Source organism: Hemitrygon akajei, chromosome 11, assembly GCF_048418815.1.
Source record: "Hemitrygon akajei chromosome 11, sHemAka1.3, whole genome shotgun sequence".
Taxonomy (NCBI): Eukaryota; Metazoa; Chordata; class Chondrichthyes; order Myliobatiformes; family Dasyatidae; genus Hemitrygon; species Hemitrygon akajei.
In genome coordinates, this window is record NC_133134.1 from 26585026 (window position 1) to 26611865 (window position 26840).

A 26840-nucleotide genomic window follows, 5' to 3' on the forward strand; every position below is an offset into this window, starting at 1 on the left:
AAAAACTGAAGTGGAAGCAACTCTTCCTTAATCCTTAGCGAATGCTTAAGTAGAATTTGAATGAAAAGGAGAAAAGCTACCTTTCTACCTTTCATTTTAAAATGGAAACAACAGCAAAGAAAATGGACAACATTAAAAGTACAATGAGAAAAAATATGATCAGAAATATTACTTTATTCTGACATTTAATTAATTATATTTACCTTTCTCTGCTATGTACAAATTGTAAAATTCTTTTTACTACAGAATCAAATCAGTTAAACACATTTCTTTGGAAGCTTTCTTCAGCCTATATAGTTGAAAGATTTACTGAAATGAAACTGTTAAAACAGTTATGTCACAGTTTGTGGTTGCTTTTCATTTGGAAACTAAACTAACAATTTTATTGTTAAGGAGAGCAGTAGGTAGTTACATTTCCTGATCACTGTGGAGCTCTATGATGAGTCAATTTCTTCGGTTGCATTTCCAAAAAATTAGCTGTTGTCTTTTCACCTATGCTATTAAAATAGCCTGGACTATTTCCTTTGTGCAAGAACATGTGGATGAAAGAAGATGCATCAAATGGAAAGCAAAGAATTAGCATTTAGAATAACAGAGAAGCAATTAATGCTATAGAGGTTGGATGCAAATATTTTATGTCTCACAGCAAGGCTAATTAAAAGATTAGGTTTTGACCAATGAAGCAACAAAGAAAAAACATTTAACATTGAAAATGGAAAGTTTAAATGACATTCCACAATAAAATGGATATTAAAACATCAAGTCAAGTCACTTTTATTGTCATTTTGACCATAACTGCAGGAACAGTACATAGTAAAAATGAGACAATGTTTTTCAGGACCATGGTGTTACGTGACACAGTACAACACTAGAGAAAAAAAAACACACACACACAACAACTACACTAGACTACAGACCTACCCAGGACTGCATAAAGTGCACAAAATAGTGCAGGCATTACAATAAATAATAAACAGGACAATAGGGCAAGGTGTCAGTCCAGGCACTGGGTATTGAGGAGTCTGATAGCCTGGGGGAAGAAACTGTTACATTGTCTGGTCGTGAGAGCCCAAATGCTTCCCAGACTGCCTTTTCCCAGATGGCAGGAGGGAGAAGAGACTGTATGAGGGGTGCGTGGGGTCCTTCATAATGCTGTTTGCTTTGCAGATGCAGCGTGTAGTGTAAATGTTTATGATGGCAGGAAGAGAGACCCCGATGATCTTCTCAGCTGACCTCACTATCCGCTGAAGGGTCTTGCAATCTGAGATGGTGCAATTTCCAAACCAGGCAGTGATATAGCTGGTCAAGATTCTCTCAATACAACCCCTGTAGAATGTGATGAGGATGGGGGGTGGGAGATGGACTTTCCTCAGCCTTCGCAGAAAGTAGAGATGCCGCTGGGCTTTCTTTGCTATGGAGCTGGTGTTGAGGGACCAGGTGAGATTCTCCACCAGGTGAACACCAAGATATTTGGTGCTCTTAACGATCATATTCAGGATCTCAACTGTTTTATATTTGTATTGCCAATTATCATTCAACGTGAAACATATCAACACTTTTTTTTTTTACGCAGAGAGTGGTGAATGTGTGGAATGGGCTGTCGGCGACAGTGGTGCAGAGACTCCTGGATAGGTACATGGAGCTTAGAAAAATAGAGGGCAATGGGTAACCCTAGGTAATTTCTAAAATAAGTACATGTTCGGCACAGCATTGTGGGCCGAACAGCCTGTATTGTGCAGTAGGTTTTCTATGTTCTAGGCTCTACTTCAGTTTGCAATTAATTTAAAATAAAAACAAGCAATATCTATTGTCTGATGAAGCATTTCAGCTGGACCTGCTGAGTTCCTCCAACATTTTGTGTGTGTTACTCTGGATATAGAGCATCTACAGAAAGTCTAGTGTTAATATCTATTGTCTTCTTTCTTTTTCTCACAGTATATCTAAGGCTAGAGGAAATCTATTCATGGATTACAACTCACAGTATTTGATATATATTAGCATTAAAAGAAATTCAAATTAAAAGGCAAGCATCTTATGGGTTTATACTCTTTATTTCCAGATCCCATAGAAAGTAACATTCAAACCTATATTTTAAGTTCCTATCTCCCATTCAGATTTTACAGTGACACTTCAGCTTGAGTTATTTGGTTCATCAGAAGGGTCAAGAATGTACCATATTCTAAGATTCTCAACCAAGACCATTATGCACCATATTAACACTTTAAGTTCTGTTCATTTATACTCTTGCTGTCTTAAAGAATCTATTAGGTATTGTGTACACCAACTCGGAGTCATCAAATCTTCTTTGTGAACCACAGAGATACAAGTACCTTGAAACAGGCAATTTTCATATTAATTACTATTTTAAAATGCTATTATTCACCATAATGACATTTCAAAATCTGTTTTATTAGGTCTTAAACATTCATAACACAAAAGCACCAAAACTCATCCTTTTGAAAGTACATGCTTACACTGTAAATAAAATGTAGAATCCAGGAGCAGGTACTGGATGTTGAAAATGACCACCTCACTCACCAAATATTAAAAATTTACAGGTAAGAGGCCATAACAGACATTGCAACCAAAAAAAAGTTGCTTAGACTTATCTTAGTTGCACCTCTAAGCAGTACATTCATAGTCTAGGATATATCCAAGAAGGCATATGATGTCAACAATGAGCTGAAATATAGATCTTAAAGAACTCAACAAAGGTCAATAAAGAAGGACATGTATTGGTTTGTAGTTAATGGGTGAACTTCTGCATACTGAACAATTCTATTAAAAATTACTCCTATTATGTTTGTCTTACAGCAAGCAAACAGGCTCTTCAGTTCAACTGAACATGCTAAGTCCCACTTGCTCACAAGTGGCCCATGTCCCTCTACACTTTCATATTTTTCCAATAAAACTGTTATTCAAGTTTGCAGAATTATGCTACATATCCTCCATCTTATATGGAACTCCAGTGAAAAGAACGAACGATGAAAAATTTACATAAAGTATTCCAATTACTCGAATAGCATAACAAACTAGCTTTGAATTTTTCACGTCTCACCCTAAAAAGGAATACTTAAAAGCTTTTCCACCTTAAGGTACTTTTAAATTTAGCAACATTTGTGGAAAAAAGTTCTGTATCAAATTCAAAAGTGTTGCTTATGTATGAAATGCAAGCAAAAAACTAAAGTAGTAATTATTTGGGAAGATATTCAAATGCTTGATCAAAGTGATAGGTCAAAGGAGTACCTTCAAGGAGAGATTAGGAAAACAATTCCTAAGTGTTGGCTGGTTGCAGATGACTGTAGACAGACCTACAATTAGTCAAGTAAAGGAAAAGGAATACTCAAAAGATCAGATTCAGTCTGTTGTATTTGCTCACATTTCTGAAGATAATGAAGGAATAAATCATGAAGTCTATTATTTATAAATTGTCAATTTTAAAATGCAAGTAAGACTAGAACAAGGGAACATAGCCTAAAGATTCAGGGAATAGATTTAGGACAGAGATAAGAGATTTCCAGACAGGAGAAAATCAGTTCAATTCTCTACCAATGAAGCAGTAATGATTACCTCAAAAATAATACAGTCAGCCCTCCTTATCCACGGGTTCTGCATGCATGGATTCAACCATCTGCAGATCAGGAAAACCCGGAAGTTAAGCATTGTTCATCTTGCTCGTTCGCTACTTGTGTTGTGAACGAGAGGAAGGAGTTTAAGGCTAGTAAGGGATGGCTGGCTAGCTATGTAAAGTGCTACAGCTTCAAGAACTTAAAAGATCATGGGAGAATCGGGATCAGCTGATGCCGAGGCAACATCAGCATTCCCAGAAGAGCTATGATGGTTGTGTCTGTACTGAACATGTACAGACCTTTTTTTCTTGTCATTATTCCCTAAACAATACCATATAACAACTATTTACATTGTATTAGATATTATAAGTAATCTAGAGATGATTTAAAGTACAGGGGAGGATGTGCGTAGGTTATATGCAAATACTACGCCACTTCATATAAGGGACTTGAGCATCCACGTTTTTGGTATCCACGGGTGGGGTAGGGGTCCTGGAACCAATCCCCCGCGGATAAGGAGAGCCGACTGTACATGGTATTCCAGTTAATCTGGGTAGCCACTTATTTGGGGCAATTCTTGAAGAACAAAAATATTGGGGAAATAGTCTGGATTCCCTTTGCTAGTTTGGGACACTATGGTGCTTAAATGGGACAGAAAACTGTTGCTGAACAATTTCTAACTAACATCAGTCACGTGCACTTATGTGGCCGTAAGCAGTATGGAGCAAACAGTTTTCAAATAGCGTCAGTTGCATGTGCTTTGGTTGTTATCCATTTGAGCAGATGGACTCAGATTCAAAAACCAATGATTTTTGATAATGCTTTTTCTATTTTGATTTTATGCAGGAAAGCAATGAAGGCAATCCATTATCTGCACTAGGTGTCTGCTTTGATTTTGATCACTTATAATCAATGAAAAGAAAATGGCAGAGTACCTGCCAAATTAATTCTTCTGTCCATAACTATTAGGAACTAATACAGTTTTATCATACTGTAGTAGCACTGGTAGTATTCTAATTTGTTCTGTATTTCAGTTAAATACATAATTTGTTTCTCAGTTAAATGACAGCTTGTCTTTGTTAAACCTTTTAACTATTTCCATGTAATTGGTCCCAACGTGTCCCAATTAACCAGAATCCACTATATTTAAGACACAGGCAGATAGATTTTTGTACACAGAGGAATTAACGGTTAAGGGGAAAAGGCAGGTAGGTAGAGCTGAGTTCTTAGCCAAATCAGCCATAATCTTATTAGACGGCAGAGGATTGATGGGCCATTTGGGCGACTCATGCTCCTACTTCTTATGTTCATATCTAAGATACTGGAGAAGCTGAATCCAGTCAACAGAGGAATTAATGACTGGTGAAGGATGGAAGATGTCAGGCCAGTAAGGAGAGATTTGGTATAGACAGCTGGTAAAGGACAAGTAACTGTGGTCCTTTTGTAGATTAAACATACACAGACAGACAAACAAACAAACACACCATGTATGTACTGTGCACCATCTAAAAATGTACTGTATTTTCATAGAGCAAATTAATATATTAAGCATAATGGATATCCTTCTCCTGAGTGGAGAGTTACACTGTTTGCATCCGCAAAGCAAACAGCATTATGAAGGACCCCACACACCCTTCATACAAGCTCTTCTCCCTCCTGCCGTCTGGGAAAAGGCACCGAAGCATTCAGGCTCTCATGACCAGACAATGTAACAGTTTCTTCCCCCAAGCCATCAGACTCCTCAATACCCAGAGCCTGGACTGACACCTTGCCCTATTGTCTTGTATATTATTTATTGTAATGCCTGCACTGTTTTGTGCATTTTATGCAGTCCTGGGTAAGTCTGTAGTCCAGTGTAGTTTTTTTCTGTGTTGTTTTTCCCGTAGTTCAGTCTAGTTTTTGTACTGTTTCATGTAACACCATGGTCTTGAAAAACATTGTTTTACTGTGTACTGTACCAGCAGTTATGGTCGAAATGACAATAAAAAGTGACTTGACTTGAAGTTCAGCTTTAATTCCCCATGCAAATGATACTATAAGTTATACCTTATTTATAAAGTTAATGTTCTTTACCTGCTTAACAGCATCAAGAAGCCTTTCAAGCAAGGATTGCCTCTTCTCATTTTGCTGGGACACTGAAAGAGATTAAACATTCAAAATTCGATTATATGTACAATATATTCAGATTATAAATCTGACTCAAAATGCAATTACAGAATAAACTGCTAGGCACCACTTAAATGACCATCTTAGCTGTTAAAAGGGGTATTAATGGCCCATCAATACAGATGACAGACAAGTGCCCTTCTGCATCCAGATAATCTCTCCCTCATTCAGCATCAACAACATAAACACTAAGTGATCATACATCCCATTGTTCTTATGGGATTGTACCGTATGGCGTTAGGCTGCTATGGATCATAGTCTCTATTATTCAGGTATGCAAACAACAGATGGCATAGACGTTTTTAGTGGCATCCTATTTTATCAAGAATTTACTTTCAATACACAAAAGATTAAATTCTGCACATTGAGAATAGGAAAGTAAAAATTTGAAACTCACACTGACATTTCACACCAGAAGTTATTTTTGTCAGAACAGTCAGCCAGTTGAAGAAAGAAAAATTCCCATAATGGCAAGAGCTATCATAAACTGACTAAAATCATGAGTACTCACTGAAGTTGGAATTTTCAGGTATTTCATATTGTGCAGAAATAAGAAGCAACAAACTTCATTTTATTATCTTCCCCATCATTAACAGGTTCTTATAAATAAAAGGTGCTTACTGGAATTAATTTTCTAAGTAATAGATCCACAGTGACAAACTATTTCACAAGTGAAAAACAGAAGAATAAAATTCTTGAGAATTAGTAAAGAATACAAACAAAAGGGAAATGAACCTCAGTATTGTATTCTGCTATATAAAAAAACAAGGTCAATAAGTTCAGTAACTATTGTGTTCAACCAGGATACCACCATAAATACTATTGCTGAGAAACTAGTTTTACAGCACACCATTTTTGTTCAATAAACAATCTAGTTTCAAAGAAAAAAAAATTGAAACTTAATTTAGCTATACATTACAGAAAGACCTTAATCTGACTTCAGAATTGTCGGTGCACCAAAATCTCAAATTCATAGAGGAAATTGCAGCAACATTAAAACCATCTGGCCATTGATCTGCTGTTGACAATGTTCTTCAATAACTGATCTGCTGTCAACCATCTCAGACCCATCAATTCCTGGATTAACCCTGACCATAAATCATTCTTCCACCCAACTCCATCTGCTAACTGCTGGGAGCCAGTTCATACCCTGGTTACACCTGAAACTTGCCAGCCCAACCCCCATTGTCAATATCTGATCTAGATGCTTGGAAACTGTTCTTCATTCCAAAATCTTTCCTAGCCCAACCTCATCCTAGCTTCCATACATGCTGTCAACACAGTACCCCAAGCAATCTCTAGCCAATCATAGCCTTCAACCCCTGATTTAAATCATGCAGTGACATGTATATCTTCTGATTAACTGGTGTCACTTTACGAGTGCTTCAACATTCTTTCAAAAAAGAGCTCAAGGTACATCAGAATAGTTAAAGTTCCTCGCTACAACCGGTTTGAAGGAATGTAGCAGTAGTCAAAGGTAAGAAAGACACCTGAGCCATCTCACACTACATTTGGTGGCTCCAGAAGGTAAAGTAGACCCTCAATTATTGTAGAAGTACCACCAAAGGGGCAACTGTGCTACTAGCTTTAAGAAATGTAATAGAACACTACTTAATGCATTGTCTATGAATGCAAGAATTGTAAATAAATTATGAATAAAGTTTATATTGATATAAAAGTTATAGTTTTTGGACTCAGATCTATGAGCTGTTCCCAAAGACACAAACAGAGACAGAAATCAAGTATTGCTGGAACAGCATCAACTCAGTAAAAGACGCCCTTTGGTCTGCCCAAAACTTGTTAATCTCCCAGCACGTCGAGATGTCTGTAGAGGAATGCTGCCCCATTACAGATTATAGGAGTGTGTGCTGAAGGATACACTGAAGCTTGATACAATCAACACAAGGGCTTGGTGGAGGTGGGGGGGGGGGGGGGGGGGGAGGATCTCTGCCAAGGGATCTTCCATAGAAGGACAGGGAGGGGCAATGTCAGGTTAAAAAGGTCCCAAATATTCTACTACAGGAGTGGCAACTGTGCTATCTATCAGCCTGGAAAAGATTAACACTTTTGGGTGCATTGTCCAGGAATGAAAAGGGTTTGTACAATTTATTCTTGTATTGTGAATTGTCATTTTTGGTGACAAACAAAAAACATAAACAAGTTATAGCTTTTGCCAATGCAAAGGTTCTATAGGAAAGGACCACACCACCACCAGACATAGAGAGGTTGAGTTTTTATCTATTTATTTTATTCAAAAATCAAAGTTCAAAACAAATTTAATATGAAAGTACAGATACATCACCATTTACAATCCTGAGATCTGTTTTCTTGCAGGCATCCTCAATAAATCCAATAACCATAATAGAATGAATGAAAGATCGCACCCAACAGGGTGGACAACCAGTATGCAAGAGACAACAAATACAAAACAAAAATAATAATAATAATAAATAAATAAGCATTAAATATCAAAAACATGAGATGAAGAGCCCTTGAAAGTGAGTCCACAAATTGAGGGAATGTAATGGTTCAGTAATGGGGCAATTGAAGTTATTGCCTCTGGTTCAAGAGCTTGATGGTTGAAAGGTAATAATTGTTCCTGAACCTGCTGAACCTGGTGGTGTGAGACCTGTGACTCTTGTCCCTTCTTTCTATGGCAGCAGCAAGAAGAGACCATAACCTGGATGGTGGGGGTCCTTATGATGGATGTTGCTTTCTTCTGACAATACTGGGTGTAGATATGCTCAGTGGTGGGGAGGACTTTATCCCTGAAGGATTGAGCCAGTCAGTCCACTCTCCACCACACATCTATAGAAGTTTATCAAAGTTTTAGATGACATGACGAATCTTCACAAACTCCTAAGGAAGTAGATGTGCTGTCGTGCTTTCTTCATAATTACACTTATGTGCCGGGCCCAGGACATGTCCTCTGAAATGATGACACTGTGGAATTTAAAGTTGCTGACCCTCTCCACCTCTGAACACTCAATGAGGACTGGCTCATGGACCTCCGGTTTCCTCCTCTTTAACCTTATTGATTAGTTTATTGATTATTTAGTTAGAGATAAAGCACAGCACGGAACCGCCACTTCCAGCCCAACATGCCACACCACCCAGCAACCCACTTAGTCAGCCATAACCTAATCACAGAACAATTTACAATGACCGATTAACTGGCATGTCTTTGGACCATGGAAGGAAACTGGAGCTCCCAGAGGAAATCCACATGCACACGGGAAGGACATACAAACTCCTTACAGACAGTAACAGAATTGAGCCCCAAGCTCCAAAGCTACCATGGGGCCCAACAGATAGGTGGGGAAGGCCCTCAAACAATGAAAGTGTGTACACCCAGGGCGTGACATGACAGGCAATGGTTTTATGATTCTAAAAATTAAACATTAGTGAAAAGATTGACCAAATGACATGAACAATATAAATTGTATCACATTTTGTTTCTTTGAAATATAAAAAAATTCTATACTTTTTGCTTGATTTACACACTAAGCATGTTCTTAAAACAAGAACATTTGGGCACAGAGTGAGGAGTCAGACAGTACATGAAGTCCTTCAAAGTAAATGTGTCACAGGAATAAAGTACTGTGGTATATCAGATCTTGCTGAAGAAAATCTTTAACTTGCAAGAATGAATACTTCGACATAACCTTCAGGAAACTGAAGAGGTACCTTTAGCTGATCAGGATATTCAAAGCAGAAAAAGGAAAGGGAGCTTATTTATTGATCCTCTGAATAGTTTCTCTTCACCTCCCTATAACAGAACATGACATGTGCCCTTTTCCTGATATGCTGACATTCCTGAGATGATACATGGAAATTAAAAGCAATAAAAAAACATGTTCAGAATCTCGGACAGCAAAAGCGGCACTAATGTAAAGCCAAGAGCAGACAATAATGAATATACATTGCACCTGTCAATGGCAATGAATAGTGAATGTGCTGGAAACCAGGGGCAACCAAGGGTGCACCAAATCTATGGCCAACATAAAGCAGACTCCTATACAGCAGAGATGTGAAGGAAAGATAAGAAGGAAAAAGGACATTAGACTTAAAACCAAGCAGGTCTCTCCCTACTTTGTACCCCTCTTCCAACCTATCCTCATGCTCCTCCCTGCAGCAGGCTAAGTTGATCGGACCCTGTAGCGGTGTGCTACACGCAGCGCTAAAATAACGGCACGGAGTCGGTAAACTGCAGTCAAAGTTAATTTTATTCGGACTTCATAGCCTTGCTTTAAAGCCTCCCTCATCCCGCCCTCCCCGGGCGCGGATGCTCCAAGAGACACGTACTCACAAACCCCCGCAGGCTTTTCTCCCTTTGTTGCGGACCTGGCCTTTGTGCCTGCACGCTGGCTAATTGTGAGCCGGTTCGAGTGTGCTAGGAAGTGGGTCGCCACATAGCCCCCCCCCCCCCCCAGAACCGGCGATACACCCCCCCAATGTCCACAGTCTGAGCCGGACCCTGTTTGGGAGGTCGGCCTCTGCGCCGCGGTGCCGGAAACTCGACCGGTTGCGCCAGGTCCACATGGGCCGGTCTGAGTCAGTCCACCGTGAAAACCTCCTCTCTCCCCCCAATGTCCAGCACGAACGTGGACCCGTTGTTCCTGAGCACCGTAAACGGCCCCTCGTAGGGCCGTTGCAGCAGTGGCCGATGCCCGCCCCGTCGTACAAACACAAACTTACAGTTCTGCAGGTCTTTGGGTACGCAGGTCGGGTTCTGCCCATGCTGCAAAGTGGGTTTGGGGGCCAGGTTACCGAGCCTCTCGCGTAGTCTGCCCAGGAACGCTGCGGGTTCTTCCTCTTGCCCCCTTGGGGCTGGTATGAACTGCCTGGGGACGACCAGGGGTGCGCTGTACACCAACTCGGCCGACGAGGCATGCAGATCGTCTTTGGGCGCCGTGCGGATGCCGAGTAGGACCCAGGGAAGCTCATCCACCCAGTTAGCTCCTCGCAGTCGGGCCATGACAGCCGACTTTAGGTGACGGTGGAAACGCTCCACTAGTCCGTTCGACTGTGGGTGGTAGGCAGTGGTGTGGTGCAGCTGTGTCCCCAAAAGGCTGGCCATAGCAGACCACAGGCTGGAGGTGAACTGGGCGCCTCTGTCGGAGGTAATGTGGGCCAGTACACCAAAGCGGGACACCCAGGTGGCGATCAGTGCCCGGGCGCAAGATTCGGAGGTGGTGTCGGTGAGCGGGACCGCCTCTGGCCATCTTGTGAACCGGTCCACGATAGTCAGGAGGTGCCGCGCTCCACGCGACACTGGCAGGGGGCCCACGATATCCACATGAATGTGGTCGAAACGCCGGTGGGTGGGGTGGAACTGCTGCAGCAGAGCTTTGGTGTGCCGCTGCACCTTGGCCGCCTGGCAGTGCATGCACGTTCTGGCCGATACACTGACCTGCTTGCGGAGTCCGTGCCAAACAAACCTGTTGGAGACCATCTGGACAGTTGTCCGGATGGAGAGGTGCACCAAGTTATGAATGGAGTCGAAAACACGTCGTCGCCAAGGTGCCGGGACAACGGGACGGGGCTGGCCGGTGGCGACGTCACAGAGTAGGGTCTTCTCACCTGGGCCTACGGGGAGGTCCTGGAGCTGCAAACCGGAGACTGCGGTTCTGTAACTCAGGATCTCCTCATCTGCCTGCTGTGCCTCTGCCAGCGCCTCAAAGTCTACCCCTTGGGAAAGGGCGTGAATGTTAGGGCGAGAGAGCGCATCCGCCACGACTTTGTCCTTACCCGAGAGGTGCCGGACGTCCGTCGTGTATTCAGAGATGTAGGACAGATGGCGCTGCTGGCGGGACGACCAGGGATCGGACACCTTCGAGAACGTAAAGGTAAGCGGTTTGTGGTCCGTGAACGCGGTGCAGGGCCTACCTTCTAAGAAGTACCTGAAATGCCGGATTGCCAGGTATAGCGCCGACAGTTCCCAGTCCAAAGCACTGTATTTGAGCTCGGGTGGCCACAGGTGTTTGCTGAAAAACGCCAGGGGTTGCCAGCGGCCCGCGATGAGCTGCTCCAGTACCCCACCGACTGCCGTGTTAGATGCGTCCACTGTGAGGGCGGTAGGGACGTCCATTCTGGGGTGCACTAGCATCGCAGCGTTCGCCAAGGCTTCCTTCATTTGAATGAAAGCAGCGGCGGACTCCTCGTCCCAGGTAATGTCCTTGCCCGGACCGGACAGCAGGGCAAACAGGGGACGCATGATCCGGGCAGCTGAAGGGAGGAAGCGGTGGTAGAAATTGACCATACCTACGAATTCCTGAAGGCCTTTGATCGTGGTGGGTTGAGGGAAATGGCGGACCGCATCTACCTTAGCAGGCAGAGGGGTTGCCCCATCTGCAGCAATCCTGTGGCCCAGGAAGTCAATGGTGTCGAGCCCGAACTGGCATTTGGCCGGGTTGATTGTTAGACCGTACTCACTCAGTCAGGCGTAGAGTTGACGGAGGTGGGACAGATGCTCCTGACGACTGCTGCTGGCTATGAGGATGTCGTCCAAATAGATGAATGCGAAGTCCAGGTCGCATCCCACCACGTCCATTAACCGCTGGAACGTCTGTGCAGCATTCTTCAGGCGGAACGGCATGCAGAGGAACTCGAAAAGGCCGAACGGGGTGATGAGAGCTGTTTTGGGGACGTCGTCTGGATGCATCGGGATTTGATGGTACCCACGGACAAGGTCTACCTTGGAGAAGATCCGTGCGCCGTGCAGGTTTGCTGCAAAGTCCTGAATGTGCAGCACAGGATAGCAGTCCGGTGTGGTAGCCTCGTTCAGCCTGCGGTAGTCGCCGCATGGTCTCCAGGCCCCTGTCGCTTTGGGCACCACGTGCAGGGGGGAGGCCCATGGGCTGTCGGACCGCCGGATGATCCCCAATTCCTCCATCCTCTTGAACTCCTCCTTCGCCAGTCGGAGCTTGTCCAGGGGAAGCCGCCGAGCACGGGCGTGAAGGGGTGGTCCCTGGGTCGGGATGTGGTGTTGTACGCCGTGTCGGGGCATGGCTGCCACGAACTGCGGTGCCAGAACCGATGGGAAATCCGCCAGGGCCCTAGTGAAGTCGTTGTCGGACAGCGTGATGGAGCCGAGGTGAGGGGCTGGCAACTGGGCTGCACCCAGGGAGAACGTCTGAAAGGTCTCGGCGTGGACCAGTCTCTTCCTGGGCAGGTCGACCAGTAGGCTGTGAGACCGCAAAAAATCCGCACCCAGAAGCGGTTGGGCTATGGCGGCCAGTGTGAAGTCCCACGTGAACCGACTGGAGCCAAACTGTAGCTGCACCTGACGGGTGCCATAGGTCCTTACTGTGTTGCCGTTCACGGCCCTCGGGGGGGACCCGGTGTCGTAACTCGTCGGAGGTAAGACGCTGATCTCGGCACCGGTGTCGACCAAAAAACGGCGTCCCGACCACTGGTCCTACACATACAGGAGGCTATCCCGAAGGCCAGCCACCGTAGCCATCAGCGGCGGCTGGCCCTGGCGTTTCCCGGGAACTTGCAGGGCGGGCTACAGCGGCGGGCTTCTGCGCCCCACCGCTGGTGGTAGAAACACCATTGTTCGTTGGGCTCCCCACCCCTGCCTCTGGGGTTAGTGGGTTCTGCGGCCGGGCCTGGACTGGTTTACTGCTGGGAGCGTGGCCGGGTGATGGACGTCCCACTCACCTTCTTGGCGTTCCACAGCAAGTCCGCCCGGGCTGCCACCTTCCGGGGGTCGCTGAAATCCGCGTCGGACAGCAGCAGGCGTATGTCCTCGGGCAGCTGCTCTAGGAATGCCTGCTCAAACATGAGGCAGGGTGTGTGTCCATCAGCCAGAGACAACATCTCATTCATTAAAGCTGATGGAGGCCTGTCTCCCAAGCCATCCAGGTGCAGTAAACGGGCAGCTCGCTCGCGGCGTGAGAGTCCGAAAGTCCTTAGGAGCAGGGCTTTGAATTCCGTGTACTTGCTGTCCGCCGGGGGAGACTGTACGAACTCCGCAACCTGGGCCGCTGTGTCCTGATCGAGGGAGCTCACCACGTAGTAGTAACGGGTGTCCTCTGAGGTCAGCTGCCGAACGTGGAATTGGGCTTCTGCTTGCTGGAACCACAGGTGAGGTCGTAGCGTCCAGAAGCTTGGCAGTTTCAACGAAACCGCATGAACAGATGTGGCGTCGGTCATCTCCGGTCCAAAAATCGTTTGGACCGTCGGGGTCACCAATTGTAGCGGTGTGCTACACGCAGCGCTAAAATAATGGCACGGAGTCGGTAAACTGCAGTCAAAGTTAATTTTATTCAGACTTCACAGCCTTGCTTTAAAGCCTCCCTCATCCCGCCCTCCCCGGGCGCGGATGCTCCAAGAGACACGTACTCACAAACCCCCACAGGCTTTTCTCCCTTTGTTGCGGACCTATCCTTTGTGCCTGCACGCTGGCTAATTGTGAGCCGGTTCGAGTGTGCTAGGAAGTGGGTCGCCACAACCCAATTATTTAAAGAACACACACAAAATGCTAGAGGAACTCAGCAGGCCAGGCAACATCTATGCAAAAGAGTAAATATTCAATGTTTTGGGCCAAGACCCTTCTCAGGACTGGAAAAAAAAGATGAGAAATCAATGTAAGAAGCTGGTTAGAGGGGAGGAAGAAGTACAAGGTGGTAGGTGATAAGTGAAACTGGGAGGAAGGAGGTGTGAAGTAAAGAGCTGAGAGGTTGATTGGTGAAAGTGATAAAGGGCTGGAGAAGGGGGAATCTGATAAGAGAGGACAGAAGACCATTGAAGAAAGGGGAGGGAGAGCAGCACCAGAGGGAGGTGATGGGTAGGTAAGGAGATCAGGTAAGAGAGGGAAATGGGAATGGTAGAGTGGGGGAGGGGGAATTACCATAAGTTTCAAAAATTAATGTTCATGCCATCAGGTTGGAGTCTACCCAGATGGAAAATAAGGTGTTAATCTTCCAACCTTAGTGTAGCCTCATTGTGACAGTAAAGGAGGCCATGGATTGACATGTTGAAATGGAAATGGGAAGTAGAATTGAAATGAGTGGCCACCAGATTATGAGCGTCCTGGAGATGTGTTAGGAAGTATACAAGAACAACAAAGTCACTTAACCCTGGTTTATTTTCATAAAATAGATAGCACAAATAAACCACACAAAATACTACATAGCAAAGATTTCTGTCCTCACAATTCCTAGTCACCATTCAATTGTTGCTGGGGGAAGACCGACTTGTAAACCACCCCTTGGTCCCAAGCTCTGATTGTAATCCCGGTCTGGGTGAAATTCTAATAAAGTCTAGGAAGGCTATTGCATTTATACAACTTTTATTGGCTTTTCACTCTACCCAGGAACATCTGGACAACAAAGATGCATACATCAGGATGTTCTTTATCGACTACAGCTCGGGATCCAATATCATCAGCCCCTCAAAACTAATCAATAAGCTTCAAGACCTTAGCCTCAGTACCTCCTTGTGCAATTGGAGCGTTGATTTCAATCAGTTCAGATTGGCAACAACATCTCCTCCACAATCACCATAGGTGCATTACAAGGCAGCATCGGCTTTATAGTCATGTTACACTTGTGACTGTATGGCTAAATACAGCTCCAATGCCATATTCTAGTTTGCTGACAACACGACTGTTGTAGGCCAAATCAAAGGTGGTGACAAATCAGCATATAGGAAGGAGATTGCAATCTGGCTGACTGGTGCCACAACAACCTCTTAGTCAATGTCAACAAAACCAAGGAGCCAATTATTAACTTCAGGAGGAGGAAACCAGAGGTCCATGAGCCAATCCTCGTCATAGGATTAGGGGTAAAGAGGGTCAACAACTTTAAATTCCTCCGTGTTATAATTTTGGAGGGCCTGTCCTGGCCAGCACATAAGTGCAATTATGAAGAAAGCTCAGCAAAGTCTCTACTTCCTTAGGAGTTTGCGAAGATTCGGCATGACATCTAAAACTTGACAAACTTCTATAGGTGTGGCTGGGGGGTATACTAACTGACTGCATGACTGCCTGGCAAGGAGACACCAATGCCAATGAATGGAAAATCCTACAAAAGTAGTGAATACAGCCTAGTCCATCATGAGTAAAGCCCTCCCCACCATTGACAGCATCTACACAGAGCACTGTCAGGGGAAAGCAGCATCTATCATTAGGGACTCCTACCACCCAGGTCATGCTCTCTTCTCACTGCTGCCAATCAGAAGGTGGTACAGGAGTTTGAGGACACACACCACCAGGTTCAGGAACAATTATTACCTCTCAACCCTGAACCAAAGGGGATAACGTTACTCACCCCATCACTGAACTCTTCCTACAAACTATGGACTCACTATCAAGGACTCTTTATCTCATATTCTCGATATTTATTTATTATTATTATTATTCATTTTTGTATTTGTACAGCTTGTTGTCTTTTACACAGTGGCTGAATGCTAAAGTTGGTGTGATCTTTCATTTATTCTATTATGGTTATTATTCTGGAATGGATTTATTAAGTATGCCTGTAAGGAAATTAATCCCAGGGTTGTATATGTACAATGAAGTTTCACAAACACTGAGTCATCAACAGACAGCCAAAATCTTTGTTCATGTCACAGTATCAGTCTCTTTTCTTCCCATTTCATTCAAACAACACGTCTCCATTAACGCAGACTCATAAACCACTTAGACATTTTAATGGTCACTTGTCATTATCTTATCCCTTAATTTCACAATGTCTGTGACACACAACTTTCCTTGGGCTTACATTAAAGTCTACAGATAAGCAATAAGATCAAATTCTGGGGTAAAAAATATCTAACTATCACATCTCTAATAGACATTGAGACCTCACATACTAAAAGCTCAGAAAGAGTTAAAGTTGTCACCTGACCTGACAGATACTCAAATCATCACTCGACAAACTCCATACGCTACAGTCTCTCTTTTCCTCACTACTTATCAATAACTGCCATCATCCAATGTATCCATGCCAAGGGCACTCTGGAACTGAGTCATTGAGCGGTTGTAATGACTTTTTTCTTTATATTTACAATTGCTAGATTTCAAAACTGCACCCGTTAATGTGTAGCACCATTATAATCAATACACGCAACCTTAAGGTACCTTGCCATATCAAGACCATTACAGGCACATAATTCACCACACCAGAGGAACTACTGCAGCACTAATGATGGCAGTTCCACAGAACCAGAGATAACATTTGCCTTTCCTTAAGCATGGAAATTCTATCATAGAAAAACATTACCAAAGAATTTTGGTGGCTGACTCTCACAGTAGATGTCATGTGTGAACATGTTCTACTGTCACTTATCAAGTTGAAACACTCAATTTTGAAGAACTGTTAATCCCTTCCAGCAGCAACAATGTCCTGGCCAGTTATTCTTGAAGGATGATTTCAACTGCATCTTCTATGTAGCTGGATGATCAAGCACAGCCAGCAGTTATGTGGGTAGTCCGAGATCCCTAGTTGAACCAGAAAAAAATGCCAAGCTGTGCAGCACTTTTGTGCCAGTAGTCAGTCTGGGCAAGGAGAGACTTCATTTTGAGTCCCAGAGGCATGGTCTGATCCACTGACGTGATGCTAGTACTCTTCTCGCTTCACTGCTTCTTAATGGGTTACCATCACCAAGGGGAAGAGATGAGGAAGCTGAACAGAGTGTTGGTAACCCAAAAAAAAAGAGGAATTTGGAAGTGATGATGCAGACTGGAAAAGCATCAAATCCCTCTGATTACCCAATGCACACAAAAGAAACAATCAAAGCAAACAACACGATATTCTTCATTCTCAAAAGCATTCAGAAAGCCATAGAAAGGTAGAGGAAACCATAAGACCATAAGATATAGGAATAGAAGTAGGCCATTCAGCCCATTGAGTCCACTCCACCAACCAACACCATCTTCTATCAGCATTAGTATAATCTACAGCAGGAGTGAAGATTAGTAACTGGCAGTCCCTCATGGTGACAGGCCCCTCGTAGATTTGGCACATTGTTTTTTAAAAAAATCAAATCTATTGACAATATCAGATTCCTTTCCAGATCAACATCCTCAGCACTAAGGCCCTAAGTACACTCGGTCAATTCCATGGGCAGGCACCTAGTCGACTTGTCTGATGCCAGATTCCTGAAACACATACTGTTCCAAGTTGCCTTGTAGAGAGAACATCAGGCAGACCAGAAGTAATACTTCAAGGCTGTTCTCAAAACCACTCAAAAAAAAATAATACAACCTTCCGCAATCGCAGAGAAAGTTTTCAGGTAAAAGTTAACTTCTAATATCAACCACTTTACTGATCAATAAGTTCATTATACAAAAATGACAATTTTAATTTCAAAGCAGTTTTTCAGTGGTGATAAAATGTAAAATTATGGGCCACTCTTGCAGCATGCACCTTTAACGTTTGCCCATTTATTTCTTCCACCAAAGTGCATGACCATACATTTTCCAACATTGTATTTCAGTTGCCAGTTCTCTCTCCATTCCCATAAACTATACTAATTCTCTCTGCAGGCTCTCTATTTCCTCAACACTACTCCTTCACCAATCTTTGTATCATCGGCAAATTTAGCCACAAATTCATTAATACCATAGTCCAAATCATAGACATACATCATAAAAAGCAGCGGTCCCAACACCAACCCCTGTGGAACTCCACTGGTAACCGGCAGCCAGCCAGAATAGGGTCCCTTTATTCACACTCTGTTTTCTGCCGACCAGCCAATGTTCCACCCATGCTAGTAACTTCCTTGCAATTCCATGGGTTCTTATCTTGCTAAGCAGCCTTATGTGTGGCACCTTGTCAAAGGCCTTCTGAAAATTCAAGTACACCACATCTACTGCATCTCCTTTGTCTACCCTGCTTGTAATTTCCTCAAAGAACTGCAGTAGGTTAGTCAGGCAGGATTTTCCTTTCAGGAAACTGTGTTGGCTTTGGCCTATCTTGTTATGTGCCTCCAGGTACTCCATAATCTCATCCCTAATAATTGATTCCAACAACTTCCCAACCATTAATGTCAAGCTAACAGGTCTATAGTTTCCTTTTTGCTGCCTCCCACCTTTCTTAAATAGTGAAGTAACATTTGCAATTTTCCAGTCATCTAGTACAATGCCAGAATCTATCGATTCTTGAAAGATCATCGTTAATGTGTCCGCAATCTTTCCAGCTACTTCCTTCAGAACCTGAGGGTGCATTCCATCAGGTCCAGGAGATTTATCCACCCTCAGACTATTAAGCTTCCTGAACACCTTCTCAGCTGTAATTTTCACTGCCCAAACTTCACTTCCCTGACACTCTTGAATGTCCAGTATACTGCAGACATCTTACACTGTGAAGACTGATGCAAAATATGTATTCAGTTCCTCTGCCATCTCTGCATCTCTCATTACAATATCTCCAGCGTCATTTTGTATTGGTCCTATAATCTACCCTCGATGAACCATCTCGATGTAATGTACCATCTCCGTGATATATGCAGAACCTACTGGACATATTCTGTTTCTAGCTGGCAGCATATCACAACCCTATAAGCAGATGTCATCACCATCACGTGCAAGAACAAGTGGAAAGGGAATATATCAGATATTGGTGATCCATTCCTCCAAACAGTATCCAAGGTTATCAATCGCATCAACTCAAGGCTGGTGCTGGATTTCTTATCTGCTAATGCTCATGAAACCAATGTGAACAATAATCATTCAGCTTGAATGAAGAGGAGAGCTTAAACAGAATAGCACGCCCATATCTCAAGGATGAGCTGAAAAAATGGGATCAGAGGGAATGTGCAAATGAATATAACTAATGTACATTGTCATAATTTTAGCCAGCAGGTGGTGTAGCGGCATCTGCACCAGACTTTGAAGCAAGTGGTCTCGAGTCTGAATCTGGTCGGCTCCTTGCACACTTTCTATCCATGGGTTGAGCATTGAGCTAGCAACTCGGCCTCATAAAGAAACAGATAAATGCTAAAGAAATGGGTAGGTTGCCGCCCAGTGCACCAAAAGGCGTGGAGGCATTCAGGATGTGTATGATCGACATTCCTGTCTTCCGCTCAGATTTATCAGAGGTCCATTGATTGATAAACCTCTGCAACTAATCAAAAATAACCTAGAAGGCTAGAGCAAGTCTCAACAAAGGCAACACCACATTATTCAGATATATGCTAGAATCAGAATTATCGTGAAATATGGTGTTTTGTAGCAGCAGTACAGTGCAGGCATAACAAGTTACAATAGAAATAAATTAGTAATGCACAAGAGAAATAGTGAATTACTGTTTGTGGTTCCATGGATCACTCAGAAATCTAATGGCAGAGGAGAAGAAGTTGTTCCTAAAACACTGAGTATGGGCAGGCTCCTTATCTCCTTCCTGATGATTGTAATGAGAAAAGACCATGACTTATGTGGTGAGAGTCCTTAATGATGAATGCTACTAAGCAAAGCCAGTTTATTTAATTTTAGCTATTTTGAAATCTTTGTTTGTTCTGCCCTTTAAACAGTTGTGTTTTATTCTGCTTTGAACTTCTAGCTCTACTCGCCTTTCACATCTCTCTGCCGAGTTTGTTCAAACACTCCCCAACAGCACTACAAATCTTTTGTCTCCTTCACCTGACGCATCAAGAACTGAGTGGGATTGTGGGAATGGTACTTCCTCCAGATTGTAGAAGAAAACCTCATCATCAAATACTACATGCTCTCAAAGTTGTTCTAAGTTAGGCAAATGTGACCTATAACATACTTATGTCACTAGAGACATCTTCCACCTCTCTGGACATATAAATGATGTTTCCACACAATCCTTGTATACACCAAGTCATCAATATCCACTAATCTACTGTCTGTGACTTGGCATATTTGTGAGATCAGCCACAGTTTGACTGGAAGCATTGGTAAATATGGCACGTTCCACCAGAGCCATTGACTGTAATTGCTGGTATATTTATAAGTATATAAAGCTTTTATAAGTATATAAACACCAAGATTCACTGAATGCTGGCATTTTGTCATCTCCTGTGTTGCAAAAAAATAGATCTGACTACACTTACATGGAAAATATCAGCTATTAAAAAAAATGTTTGTACAATGTTTGTATCTTTGACTATAAGTCAATGGACAATAGGTGCAGGAGTGGGCCATTCGGCCCTTCGAGCCAGCACCACCATTCAATGAGATCATGGCTGATCATCCACCATCAGTACCCCGTTCCTGCCTTCTCCCCATATCCCTTGACTCCACTATCTTTAAGAGCTCTATCTAACTCTTTCTTGAAAGCATCCAGAGAATTGGCCTCCACTACCTTCTGAGGCAGAGCATTCCATAGATCCACAACTCTCTAGGTGAAAAAGTTTTTCCTGAACTCTGTTCCAAATGGCCTATCCCTTATTCTTAAGCTGTGGCCTCTGGTTCTGGACTCCCCCAACATGTTTCCTGCCTCTAGCGTGTCCAATCCCTTAATAATCTTATATGTTTCAATCAGATCCCTTCTCGTCCTTCTAAATTCCAGTGTATACAAGCCCAGTCGCTCCAATCTTTCAACATATGACAGTCCCGCCATCCCGGGAATTAACCTCGTGAACCTTGTAACCTCTAGTGCACTCCCTCAATAGCAAGAATGTCCTTCCTCAAATTTGGAGACCAAAACTGCACGCAATACTCCAGGTGTGGTCTCACCAGGGCCCTGTACAACTGCAGAAGGACCTCTTTGCTCCTATACTCAACTTCCCTTGTTATGAAGGCCAACATGCTATTAGCTTTCTTCACTGCCTGCTGTACCTGCAAGCTTACTGTCAGTGACTGATGTACAAGAACACTTAGATCTCATTATACTTCCCCTTTTCCTAACTTGACACCAATCACGCAGTGATCCACAACACTATGCTTGTGTCCTGTAGGAAAAGGAGATAGTGAATCTTGTCAGGTAGCTCTTCAAGCAGGATGTCAGTCATTACCACAAACACGAAGACTGTCCAAATGACAACAAAATGGACACTTCAATCAGATCCTGCATGCACAATCAGGCACTAATGACTCCACATGCTGCCCAGAGACAATTTCATTTGCACCATTGCCGTCATTCATCCATTTCAATAAAGTCAACTCACTGAAGTCTTAAAAGATAGTGGTTTTTCAGCAGTGTTATCATAAACTGGGGTGGAACACAGGACTCTCAACTCGATGGGCTGTCCCAGACAGCCAAGTGAGAAAAGCATCAACTGCGCTTGAAGATTGTCTGCTTGGTGAAAGTCACCCTCAGGTCTGCTCAAAACTTGCAGGCCATGGTCAACGTTGAAGACTAGCATATTCCAAGGCAAGAACTGGGTACTGAGACCCCGATGGAAATGACATAGAAAAAAAGCAAATATTATGCCAAAATAATCCTGTGCACAAAAAGAATATATGAATCAACTATCAGATTTTTGAGAAATGTACAGATAATGCAGATATTTTGTAAATATTTTATTTGTTGTAATATTGTGATTCTTATTGACTTGGTTAATGATCAATAACAATGAGTTGAGTGAACTTATTCAAAGACATTAAATTTGATTTTCGTATTAAGACATTAAGAACATCTGTAGTACGACTTTCCAATGGATGAACTCTAGAAATCAGAATATTAATTAATTTAATGTCAGCAACATGCTGGAGGAAAGTTATTCTGTATATTGATGTATGTTTGCATTTTATTATGTAAAAGACAATGAAAAAAATTGTGATCCAAATGCTTGCCAAGTGTGTCTTATTCATTCAATAATTATTTCATTATTTGCAGTTGATACATCATTTACTAAATGCCAAATGAATCAGGCTTCAGGAATATCAGATACATCTAGAATGTCAGTTTATAACAGCAATTATTTGTACTAAGCTTATAAGAAAGTTGAAGATCAACCTTCACATCAAGCCTAAGACATTAAGTTGCAACTTTTGGGATTTGCTGTTGTTTTTGGGAAGCATCTCTAAGAAAGCTGAGGGATTACTGTAAAAGAATACAAAGATGTCCTGGTTAGATCAGATGATGAGGAGCAGGAGATGCCCTTAGTGGGAGCAGGCTTTGATAAAGCATAACACCAACAATTTATTTGGGCTGAATGAGTGATTTCCAAGTTGTGCATTCAAGGTAATTTCATGATACCATGCCACATTCGGAGAGCTTAATCCTTTTCCACATTATACAGCACATATCATGTATTTACTCACCCTTAACCTGCCTAATCACTTTGAAGATCCTTCGTGCCCTTTTCGCAACCCCATGCTTTATGTTGTTCTCAAAATTAATGTATTGCATTTGGTTTCCCCAAATCATTGATATATATTGCAAATAGCTGGAGCCTCAAGTACCGATCCCTATTGTGGGGTCAGCAGTGGAAAGAGTAAGCTGATTCAAGTTCCTGGGCATCAACATCTCAGAGGATCTATCCAGAGCTCACCATATTGATGCAATTACGAAGAAGGCATGCAGTTGCTATCCTTCATTAGGAGTCTGAGGAGCTGTATGATGAAGAGCATTCTGACTGGTTGCATCACCATTTGCTATCAATGCATAGGATCGGAAGACACTTCAGAGGGCTGTAGAGTCAGCCAGCTCCACCAAGGCACAACCCTCCCCACCACTGAGGACACTGTCAAAAGAAGGTGCCACAAGAAGCTAGCATCTATCTTACAGAATCCTCACCATCCAGGAAATGCCCCAAATACGTGCTTGAACTTTTCTCTCTAAAACCTTTAAATTCAGTTCTTTAGTGGTCTTGGAGAAAAAGTGACCTACTTTACTTTACTTTACTTTACATTTCTTACTAATCCCGCTATATACGGCTGCCAAGGAGTACTGACTGAACAAGAGAACATGGATAAATGACAAACTAAATGTAAATCATTTTGATTTTAAACCATAGTCAATGCAAATCATTCTTATATGTAATCATCCACTTTGAAGTTAATTTCCAAACTATTGAATTGATACTGATTACAAATTCCAGTCACTAATCAATCTAGTTTTTACAAGGAATTGGCCTTCATTCAAAATCTCTCCAAAACATTCTGACCTTTGATTATGTGGGAAATCCCAGGCACATAATAATTGCCTGGTATTCAAAGAACATCAGCTGTCAATTAGAATCAGCTCACTTTAGGTCAAATACCTAACTGGGTTATTATGTAAACTTAAATAATTAAACAAGCTATGTTCACCTTTCCCAGGAACAGGATATGAAAAGTTAATTGATGCATTTTCCTCTCCTAGTGTAATTTCTAAAAGGAAAGGGTAAATCCAAGGTCCTTTCATACTATACTAAGAGTATCTTAAATCAACGAAAAGATCACAAATAGATCTCTGTTTAATATATATTAAGATGTGAACATTTTGAACACGAGAAAGTGACAGTGGCCGGGCCTCCGGCACAGAGGACGGCCCTGTAGCTCAGAAGGGTAGGGATAGAAGAAAGAGGACCATAGTAATAGGGGACTCGATAGTCAGGGGTTCAGACAGGCAGTTCTGTGGAGGTGATCGGGAGTCCTGGATGGTAGATTGCCTCCCTGGTGCCAGGGTCCGGGACGTTTCTGATCGCGTCCAAGATATTCTGAAGTGGGAGGGTGAGGAGCAAGAGGTCATGGTACATGTAGGTACCAATGGCATAGGTAGGAAAGGGGAAGAGGTCCTGAAACGAGAGTATAGGGAGTTAGGAAGGCAGTTAAGAAGAAGGACCGCAAAGGTAGTAATCTCGGGATTACTGCCTGTGCCACGCGACAGTGAGAGTAGGAATGGAATTAGGTGGAGGATGAATGCGTGGTTGAGGGATTGGAGCAGGGGGCAGGGATTCAAGTTTCTGGATCATTGGGACCTCTTCTGGGGCAGGCGTGACCTGTTCAAGAAGGACGGGTTACACTTGAATCCTGGGGGGACCAATATCCTAGCGGGGAGGTTTGCTAGGGCTACGGGGCAGACTTTAAACTAGTAAGATGGGGGGGGGCGGAAATCAATTTGAGGAAACTATGGGAGAGGAGGTTAGTTCACCAGTAGAGCAAGTAAGTAGACAGTGTGTGAGGGAGGAAAGGCAGGTGATGGAGAAGGGATGCGCTCAGCCCGAAGTTGTAGGGGAGAAGAAAGAAAAGGATAATAAATTTGAATGCATTGCTAGGGATGAAAAGAGAGGAGGAGGTGGAGAGTATCTTAAATGTATCTATTTTAATGCTAGGAGCATTGTAAGAAAGGTGGATGAGCTTAAAGTGTGGATTGATACCTGGAATTGTGATGTTGTAGCTATTAGTGAAACATGGTTGCAGGAAGGGTGTGATTGGCAACTAAATATTCCTGGATTTAGTTGCTTCAGGTGTGATAGAGTAGGAGGGGCCAGAGGAGGAGGTGTTGCATTGCTTGTCCGAGAAAATCTTATGGCGGTGCTTTGGAAGGATAGATTACAGAGCTCCTCTAGGGAGGCTATTTGGGTGGAATTGAGGAATGGGAAAGGTGTAGTAACACTGATAGGAGTGTATTATAGGCCACCTAATGGGGAGCGTGAGTTGGAAGAGCAAATGTGTAAGGAGATAGCAGATATTTGTAGTAAACACAAGGTGGTGATTGTGGGAGATTTTAATTTTCCACACATAGATTGGGAAGCTCATTCTGTAAAAGGGCTGGATGGTTTAGAGTTTGTGAAATGCGTGCAGGATAGCTTTTTGCAACAATACATAGAAGTACCGACTAGAGATGGGGCAGTGTTGGATCTCCTGTTAGGGAATGCGATAGGTCAGCTGACAGATGTATGTGTTGGGGAGCACTTCGGGTCCAGTGATCACAATAGCATTAGCTTCAATATAATTATGGAGAAGGACAGGACTGGACCTAGAGTTGAGATTTTTGATTGGAGAAAGGCTAACTTTGAGGAGATGCGCAGGGATTTAGAGAGAGTGGATTGGGTCAAGTTGTTTTATGGGAAGGATGTAATAGAGAAATGGAGGTCATTTAAGGGTGAAATTATGAGGGTACAGAATCTTTATGTTCCTGTTCGGTTGAAAGGAAAGGTTAAAGGTTTGAAAGCACCATGGTTTTCAAGGGATATTAGAAACTTGGTTCGAAAAAAGAGGGATGTCTACAATAGATATAGCATGGAGTAAAGGAATTGCTCGAGGAATATAAAGAATGTAAAAGGAAACTTAAGAAAGAGATTAGAAAAGCTAAAAGAAGTTACGAGTTTGGTTTGGCAAATAAGGTGGAAGTAAATCCGAAAGGCTTCTACAGTTATATTAAAAGCAAGAGGATAGTGAGGGATAAAATTGGTCCCTTAGAGAATCAGGGTGGTCAGCTATGTGTGGAGCCGAGGGAGATGGGAGAGATTTTGAACGATTTCTTCTCTTCGGTATTCACTAAGGAGAAGGATATTGAATGGTGTAAGGTGTGGGAAACAAGTAAGGAAGTTATGGAACCTATGACAATTAAAGAGGTGGAAGTACTGGCGCTTTTAAGAAATTTAAAAGTGGATAAATCTCCGGGTCCTGACCGGATATTCCCCAGGACCTTGAGGGAAGTTTGTGTAGAGATAGCAGGAGCTCTGACGGAGATCTTTCAGATGTCATTAGAAACGGGGATTGTGCCGGAGGATTGGCGTATTGCTCATGTGGTTCCATTGTTTAAAAAGGGTTCTAGAAGTAAGCCTGGCAATTATAGACCTGTCAGTTTGACATCAGTGGTGGGTAAATTAATGGAAAGTATTCTTAGAGATAGTATTTATAATTATCTGGATAGACAGGATCTGATTAGGAATAGCCAGCATGGATTTGTGCGTGGAAGGTCATGTTTGACAAACCTTATTGAATTTTTTGAAGTAGTTACGAGGAATGTTGACGAGGGTAAGGCAGTGGATGTAGTCTATATGGACTTCAGCAAGGCCTTTGACAAAGTTCCACATGGAAGGTTAGTTAAGAAGGTTCAGTCGTTAGGTATTAATGCTGGAGTAATAAAATGGATTCAACAGTGGCTAGATGGGAGATGCCAGAGAGTAGTGGTGGATAATTGTTTATCGGGATGGAGGCCGGTGACTAGCGGGGTGCCTCAGGGATCTGTTTTGGGCCCAATGTTGTTTGTAATATACATTAATGATCTGAATGATGAGGTGGTAAATTGGATT

At 43.0% G+C, this 26840-nt stretch overlaps 1 protein-coding gene across 3 annotated transcripts in view; it reads right to left on the bottom strand.

Moving 5' to 3' along the window:
• snx29 (sorting nexin 29) overlaps positions 1–26840 on the bottom strand; it is a 542857-nt gene that overhangs the window by 512870 nt on the left and 3147 nt on the right. For all 3 annotated transcript variants that reach the window (XM_073060488.1, XM_073060489.1, XM_073060490.1), the window contains exon 2: positions 5643–5704. In XM_073060488.1, coding sequence (XP_072916589.1) covers positions 5643–5704 — 62 coding nt within the window. The remainder of the gene's footprint in view (positions 1–5642; positions 5705–26840) is intronic.